A 7,164-nucleotide genomic window follows, 5' to 3' on the forward strand; every position below is an offset into this window, starting at 1 on the left:
GCCCTGGACCCGAATTGCATGCTGGATAAGACCTGGACGCCCAAGGACAAATGGCACACAGGCAACCCCTCGATACGCAAAGGCTCGAGGCACATGTATTGTTCTGGACTTGGAATACAGAATCAACAAGTTGCAACGCCAGACACCCCGAAGCTGGAGTGTTCCAGGCCGGATCAGTCGTCGCTGAACGTCCTGTGTGTCAACGTCGATGGCGGGTTGCGCCCCATGCCTCCAGTTACCATGGTCACGAGAAAGCCAACGAAGTTCTACAGAGACGATGCCATCAATACCTGCCAAGCAAATTCTACAGAGACGATGCCATCAATACCTGTGAGTACCATCGTCGCTCCAGTATCGTTGAATCGTGCTTTCACCTAATCTATCGTGCTTTCACGCACAATCTCTAGGAGATCCAGACGTACGGCTTATCTTAGGGTCTTTCATGATATCAAAATAGAGTCTGATTATTGATCGAAGCAATAGTCTCTGAATAAAATCCCCCGAGGAGATGTGTTATGATTCGCATAAACGGGCCAAATCCTGCTGTATTCATGACCTCGGAGATCCCTCCGCATATTTTGAAGTACATCCAGTCCGCCATCCAACTCTGCGGAGTTGTCGTCTTCATGGACAGCACCTCGAAGCGGGACATCCAGATCCTTGGAGCTTTGGCGCGGCTTGAAAGTGTGGCAGCCGTCATGGTAAACTCCCGACTCGATGCAGTTCTCCTGTTTGGCGGACTGCGACAGCTCACCGGTGCGTCTGAGGGCCCCTTTGTTTTCTCTGACAAATCTTTTGTTGGTGAGTGGTCAGCTCTCTTGAAGGCCGTCAAACGTGGGGATCTACAAGAGTTCTTGCACCCTCCAGAAGGGTGGAGTCGGGAGCGCCAGCTGTGGAATGAAGTCCGAAAGTTCGCATCATCGAGACGTCTGATGTGAAACCTCGATCATTTCCATTTACACGCTGTGACCCTCAAAATATTACTTGTGACTACCCTCCGTCAGCTCGCGAGCGTATCTACGTATCTTCGCTAGCCTCAATCCTTGAGACAAAACGTCAGCCTTATTCGCGATTTCGCCTGGTCTCTCACGCCAATGTCTGACGTCGATCACATCCAGACTGAGTTCCACGATGCTGGGGCGGGAGCTTCCCACACTTTCCCTATGCAGGCTGGCGCCATTAAGAAGGGGTCCTTCGTGATGTTGAAGGGAAAGCCGTGCAAGGTTGTCGACTATTCCACATCCAAGACGGGGAAGCACGGTCACGCTAAGGCCAACATCACTGGTATTGATATCTTCACTGGCAATAAGTATGTCGATATCTGTCCCACCGGCCATAACATGGAGGTTCCTGTGGTTGCTCGTGCTACTTTCACTTGCATCAACGAAACTGACGGATTCCTGTCCTTAATGGACGACTCTGGCGATATACGCGAGGACCTGAAGGTCCCCCGCGACTCCAACAACAACATGGAGGAGGCTGGCGACAAGATCATCAAGGGTATGGCCGATGGCAATACGGTGGAGGTCATTGTGCTGAAGTCTTGCGGAGTGGAGAAGGTCATCGAGGCTAAGATCATCGAGTAATCGTTCGTTCAGTTTCTCGTCTTTAACTGATGCATTTTTCTGCAGATGGAAGCGTCCTCAGTTGAAATGTCACAACAAATATGGACCAGTGCAGACAATGAATATTAGAGATACGATTGGAGTTGGTTGGATCCATAACAGAACATGGATGGTGTAATATGGAAGGGCTGCCTGACATTCGGCGGTCAGGATTCGGAATTGGCTGCCTGGGAACTCAGTTGGTCTGTAGAATTGGCCATTTAGGATGAGGAAACTCAAGTGGCATGAGCAGCGACTGCTGAAGAAGACAGACTTCTATAGCTGGTCTCGCGACGACAACACTCGTGAAGTAGCAATATGCAGGAAGTATGCTATCAACGACCGCGAAGAGTACCACAAGTGAGTGAACCCAAACTCCGCACACAGGTACAATAAACTCTGCGGAAAGATCCGCAAGCTCATCAGCAAGTTACGGCACCTGCCTCCTGAGGACACGCTGCGTGTGAGCATCACCAACGTGCTCCTCCGCAAGCTGAAGGGCATGGGAGTAGTGAAGGCGGCACGGAGCCTTGCAGACGTCGAGGAGATTCCTGCCTCCCGATTTATAGAGCGACGGTTGAACGTTTTGATCCTCAAGAATAAGATGGTGTCCAACAAAGACCACGCCAACAACTACATCGAGTCAGGCCGTAAGATTAGACTGCATTCTTTGACGCAGAGGTTAGGATCGGACCAGAGGTCGTCACGAACCCCGCCACCTTGGTGTCGACTGAGGACGAAGACCACATTACATGGGCGGAGGGTTCGAAGGTTAAACGTGCGATGCACGAGTTCAAGAACGTTGTTGACGATTTCGATCTCATGGACATGTGACAAATGCATTCTTAGGGCGCTAAGCGGTAATGACATGACAAATGCTATCTTGAAATGCCTTCTCAGAGGACTAAGCGATAATGACAGCGTCTTTGTAGAGGTCTTTCTCCAGAGACGCCACAACTGCCAATATGAATAACGAGAACGCGAACAGCGTTACAGCAGACGTGTATGACACGACCTGCCGGCCAAGGCTTACTAGACGCCGGTTTAGCGGATGCTGCACCGGCGGCGCGTGCCTGCGAAAGCTGGTAGTGAACTTCGAGTCTTCGAGAACGAGATTGGAGTCATCCGATCCAGACTCCGCCCTAGCGACTGGGCGGGGCGTGCTGAATTGGCTGTGATCGGACAGCTGGGACTTGTATCGGGATCGCACTGGAGAGGTGCCTTGCAGCAGCTTGCACAGCAACTCACGGCACTCGCTTTCAGTCGTCATAAATGGATTTCCTTTTTTTGCGTGCAGAATAAAAGACTTCGTGGCAAACTTCCAATTATGACCCTAGAACTGCCTCTCTTTGACGACTTCCACGTGCACTTACGAGAGGTGATGCTGGCTTTATTTCAAGACGCAGGGCGCAGTAATGGAGTCGGTGACGCCTCTGCTTTCGCGAGCAGGCGTCGGACGTGTCCTAGTAATGCCGAACCTGGCACATCCGGTAGTTACGTGCAGCCAGGCTGCAGCCTACCGGCAATCTCTGCAGGCGCTGGTGGGTTCGCGTGCAGCGTAAATGCAGAATCCACTGGTTGACTACCGCATGACTCTCTACCTCCATGAGGACGTGACTGCGGACGACCTCATGACGAACGCGGCGGTCGCTAACGTTACGGGGGTGAAGCTTTACCCTCGGGGAGTCACGACCAACAGCGCGCAGGGCGTCGGGGAGCTGGAGGCTTCGTACCCCATCTTCGACGCAATGTATAAGGCCGGTCTTGCTCTCCATGTGCATGGTGAGGAACCTGGAGCCGAACCAACCCTCGCGGAAGCGGCGTTTCTGCCGCGTTTGCAGCGGTTGGCTAGAGCATTTCCCCACCTGCGAATTGTGCTGGAGCACGTCTCCACAGCCGAGGGAGTCGAGGCTGTAAAAAGTTTGGGGAACGCAGCGGGGACGCTTACCCCACAGCACCTGCTTCTTACTCGCGATGACGTCTTCGACGGCGACTGCGTGCGGTCCGCCAATTTCTGTAAGCCTCTGGCCAAGACCGATGCTGATCGGGATGCCCTTCGAGGAGCTCTGTCCCATCCCCGGTTCTTTCTGGGTTCGGACTCCGCACCGCACACCACGGCACGGAAACTGGACGGGGCTGCTGGGTGCTTTCCCTACCCCCACGTGCTGTCCGTAAGTGTCAGCACCACTGGGCCACGCAGCATTACGCCTCCGTATTCGACCAGCTGGACCTGCTCCGAGAACTAGAGCCCTTCGCTTGCATACGAGGGGCGGACTTCTTCGGAGTTCCCCCTTCTGACAGTGAGGCAACTGGCAGCTGACGACAGATCGCGGACGGACTCTGCGTCTTACACGGAAGACATGCTGGGTGCCGGAAGAGTTGGACGGCCTGCCGCTGTTTCAGGGTGGACGGAGCTTGCCATTCACAGTGGAGGTCTACTGATGTATTTTGTTTTGTGTAATCCAGTCATGGAAAACGCTGACGCGCAATTGCGCTTGGTCCCGTTGTCATCGTATCTTGATCAGCCGCCTATGACGCTGCTGAGGCTCTTCCGCCGAAACGCCTTAAACTTCGACGTAGAGCGGTACTTTCCTGAGGCGACATTTCCGCCCGCCGTGTATTTAGACTACTTACTGAGCGTATTTGAACAGGTCGAAGAGGACGACCCCTGTGTGAAGCACGCCGCCTTCCTGGTGCTGGTGTGTGGCAGAATGGCGCCTGACGCAGAGCCGCTACATGGCATCTACGGTAGAGAGGAAGACGCCACCACAGGCAGAGCAGTTCCAACTCTACGTGCTGGCAGCCGTGCTGGTGGCGTCACGGCTTCTCCGCCGTCAAGACGTGCCCAAGTCCTCGCGAATCGACGTAGCGGTCCTACACGACGTCTCATCACACACGTTCACGAGTGAGCAGATCGTCAAGGCAGAAGTGGAGGTGCTCAACCGCCTAGACTTCGACCTCGAGCAGACGCTGGCTCCAGGACTGCTGGTGCCTGAGTGGATCACATTCCTCCTCGCGCAGGCCGCTCCTTTGGTGAAGGAGGAGGCCTTGGAGCCTATTCAAACGTACTCACTTGCGCTGTCGGAGTTTCTCATTTCCACGCCATCCGTGTGGTTGAAGCACTCGCCGCCAGCAATTGCCTGCGGGGTCGTCTACGCCAGCTGTAGCGTACTAACCCGAGCGGACGAGTACTTCCGTGTGTGAGTGAGGGGGCAGAGGGTCATGCAGCATACGGCGCATTGCGCAGCTGGCCCAGGTCTCTATGGAAAGCGTGCTGGATGTGGCCAAATTGAGTTACTTGTCCCTAAGTGAGTGAGACGGCCGGTCTCTCTGAAAAGTGGTCTGGATGTGGCCAAATTGAGTTACTTGTCCCTAAGGGGGTGGTCGTCTGGGTACCACGTGTGTGAGTTGGGTGGCAGATCCCTTTTACTCTGAAAAAGATTCTCAGGATTAGGCCAATAGATGTTGGGGTCATTGACGTCACTTACGCCTGCGCTACTAGAGGCGGTCCTACATTTCCTAGAGCCCAGTAACGCATGTCGGTCCCGCAACGTCCTCATTCGGACTTGCAAGCTTCTCAACGAGAAAGGACGGTATCTGCCGTGCCTAACGCAGCGGTCGTTGGATGGAATCGGGAAACTCCCTCCTGATCGGAGACGGCTATGCAGATCTGTAGCGCTCTCTGGGAACTCCAAGACCGCGCTTTTGTGTGGCCTATTCATCCAATCGGCCAGTTTATGTAGGGGCGGGGTCTTTAACTGGCTGCCCAACACTCTTAGGAGCCTGCATATGGACTCGCTCACCCGTACCGACGAGCTACCGGACAGCCTGGCGTCGTTATGCGTGCGGTCCTGCTACCAGGACTTAGATCCGGGGGTTTTGCCCCCGAACCTGCTATCGCTGGCGATCGACGACTTCGGATCCAACATCCCCGTCGGCGTTTTACCGGCATCCTTGAAGGTGCTGCATCTTCCGAGGTTCCGCGGTACTTTTCGCAAGCGAGTGCTACCCGAACGGCTCACTAAACTTACGGTGGAGTCCTTTGCTGCCGACAGCGTGCTGCCGCCCCACCTTGAACATGTCACGGCTTGTAGCAACATACCGCTAGTACTGCTGCCGGCCTCGGTGACGCACCTGAAGCTTATGCGTCTGGACTCCGTAATGTCCCCTGGGCAGCTGCCAGCCAACCTGCACTTCCTCCATATGTGCAGGTACCATGGGTCTCTCAGTCCGGGTTGTCTTCCAGAAAGCCTTCAGAGGCTCTGCTTGACGTACTTCGACGTCAGCGTTATGCCTAACGTACTCCCAGGCAGACTGCACCATTTGAGTCTTCCACGGTATAACGTGTCATTGGCTGGCGTCTTACCGCCCAATCTCAAGCGCCTCCGGCTAAGCAGATTCAACCACCCCCTGGAACCCTCAGACCTGCCACCAGGTCTGCTCCACTTCGACTGCTACGCATTCAACCAGCCGTTGAAGCCAGGTGTGCTCCCCGAGTCGTTGGTCGTGCTGGACCTGAAGCAGTATGACTGGCCTCTCTCTCCAGGGGTCCTCTCTCCTCGCCTGAAGACCGCCAACCTGTGCAACTACCGCTGCGGCTTCAACGTAGGTGACCTACCGCCCACGCTGGAGTCGCTGATGTGCGGAACGGTGCTCTGTCTGCTACCGGGGATCTTGCCGCCGACGTTGAAATCGCTGTCACTGGCAGAGCTGGTCAGTCCCCTACCGCCTGGTGCGTTGCCTCATGGCCTGGTCTCCGTGAAGATGACTTACCGGCAAGAACTGGGCATCAGTGTGCTGCCGCCTACGCTCAAGAGGCTGAAGCTGCTCAAGTTCAACAGTCCCTTGATGGAACCCTGCCCAATGCCAAAGCGAGCACGGCTGGAGGTGGCCGGCTCCCCCCGACGCCCGACAGTGTTTCTACCCCGGAAGCTGGAGTACCTGCACTTGCCCAGCTTCAACCAGCGAATCACCCACGGTGTGCTTCCTGACACACTAATAGAATTGGACTTCCAATCATGGAAGCAGCCGCTCAACTTTCCATTACCCAAGAGCCTGCGGTCCGTGCACCTCGGGTTTCACCGAGGCTCGGAGATCCCCTGTTTCCCTTCATGCATCGAGTACATCGGCATCCACCGCAAGCTTCCCAGGCGATGGTGGATAACTGACGTGCAGCAACAATGTCCGTATGCGGCCATTGAAGTGAAGCGTTTTTACCCAGACCCATTCTACCCGTTCTTGGAGTAAGAAGTGTCGTGATCTTTGTTGATTATTGCTTCGCTCACTGAACGGCGGATACTAGATATTGATATGATTAAGTGGCCCCTCGTATGTACAGTGTTCATCAGGGGGTACGGTTCCCTGATTGGAGCAGTGCAGGGGTGCAACACTAAGGACCGAGATTTGCGTGGGGAGACTCCGCGGTGGTGACGCAGAATCCGCTCTTGGCATTGTTTGCTCGAATGCAACTCCGCCTCCTCCGCCCGTGTTCCCTACTCTCCCCGCCACCCCCCCACCGAACCCAGATGGCGGTCCTGGCCCAGTCTCTAATAACCCACAG

At 55.0% G+C, this 7,164-nt stretch overlaps 5 protein-coding genes across 10 annotated transcripts; 4 read left to right on the forward strand and 1 right to left on the reverse strand.

Annotated features, from left to right (window-relative positions):
* Nucleotides 1-551: 551 nt before the first annotated feature.
* KVP18_005033 (uncharacterized protein) lies at nt 552-938 on the forward strand (the record flags this gene model as incomplete). The annotated part of the gene is made up of 1 exon (XM_067949345.1): nt 552-938. One exon carries the CDS (start codon nt 552-554, stop codon nt 936-938), a length of 387 nt encoding a protein of 128 aa, XP_067813454.1.
* Nucleotides 939-1,094: 156 nt separating this feature from the next.
* KVP18_005031 (uncharacterized protein) lies at nt 1,095-1,586 on the forward strand (the record flags this gene model as incomplete). 2 transcript variants are annotated; one of them, XM_067949340.1, is made up of 1 exon in its annotated part: nt 1,095-1,586. In XM_067949340.1, one exon carries the CDS (start codon nt 1,095-1,097, stop codon nt 1,584-1,586), a length of 492 nt encoding a protein of 163 aa, XP_067813451.1. The 2 variants fall into 2 exon arrangements, with proteins under 2 accessions (XP_067813451.1, XP_067813452.1); XM_067949341.1 differs by having other exon boundaries at nt 1,164-1,586.
* Nucleotides 1,587-1,830: 244 nt separating this feature from the next.
* Nucleotides 1,831-2,438, forward strand: KVP18_005029 (uncharacterized protein; the record flags this gene model as incomplete). 2 transcript variants are annotated; one of them, XM_067949335.1, is made up of 3 exons in its annotated part: nt 1,831-1,964; nt 1,992-2,254; nt 2,284-2,438. In XM_067949335.1, the coding sequence occupies 3 exons, from the start codon at nt 1,831-1,833 to the stop codon at nt 2,436-2,438; spliced, it is 552 nt and encodes a 183-aa protein (XP_067813446.1). The 2 variants fall into 2 exon arrangements, with proteins under 2 accessions (XP_067813446.1, XP_067813445.1); XM_067949334.1 differs by lacking the exon at nt 1,831-1,964 and having other exon boundaries at nt 2,107-2,254.
* Nucleotides 2,439-2,508: 70 nt separating this feature from the next.
* On the reverse strand, nt 2,509-2,874 carry KVP18_005032 (uncharacterized protein; the record flags this gene model as incomplete). Its single annotated transcript, XM_067949342.1, has 1 exon — nt 2,509-2,874. One exon carries the CDS (start codon nt 2,872-2,874, stop codon nt 2,509-2,511), a length of 366 nt encoding a protein of 121 aa, XP_067813453.1.
* Nucleotides 2,875-2,931: 57 nt separating this feature from the next.
* KVP18_005030 (uncharacterized protein) lies at nt 2,932-6,851 on the forward strand (the record flags this gene model as incomplete). 4 transcript variants are annotated; one of them, XM_067949336.1, is made up of 8 exons in its annotated part: nt 2,932-2,982; nt 3,011-3,145; nt 3,173-3,775; nt 3,805-3,904; nt 4,071-4,303; nt 4,332-4,804; nt 4,833-4,916; nt 5,273-6,851. In XM_067949336.1, 8 exons carry the CDS (start codon nt 2,932-2,934, stop codon nt 6,849-6,851), a joined length of 3,258 nt encoding a protein of 1,085 aa, XP_067813447.1. The 4 variants fall into 4 exon arrangements, with proteins under 4 accessions (XP_067813447.1, XP_067813448.1, XP_067813449.1 ...); XM_067949337.1 differs by lacking the exons at nt 2,932-2,982; nt 3,011-3,145; nt 4,071-4,303; ... (1 more) ...; nt 4,833-4,916; nt 5,273-6,851 and having other exon boundaries at nt 3,167-3,850; XM_067949338.1 differs by lacking the exons at nt 2,932-2,982; nt 3,011-3,145; nt 3,173-3,775; ... (2 more) ...; nt 4,833-4,916; nt 5,273-6,851 and having other exon boundaries at nt 4,341-4,808.
* Nucleotides 6,852-7,164: the final 313 nt, after the last annotated feature.

The sequence above is a fragment of a genome (assembly GCF_019968955.1).
Source record: "MAG: Porospora cf. gigantea A chromosome Unknown PgA_NODE_1198_length_7164_cov_386.227, whole genome shotgun sequence".
Lineage (NCBI taxonomy): Eukaryota > Apicomplexa > Conoidasida > Eugregarinorida > Porosporidae > Porospora > Porospora cf. gigantea A.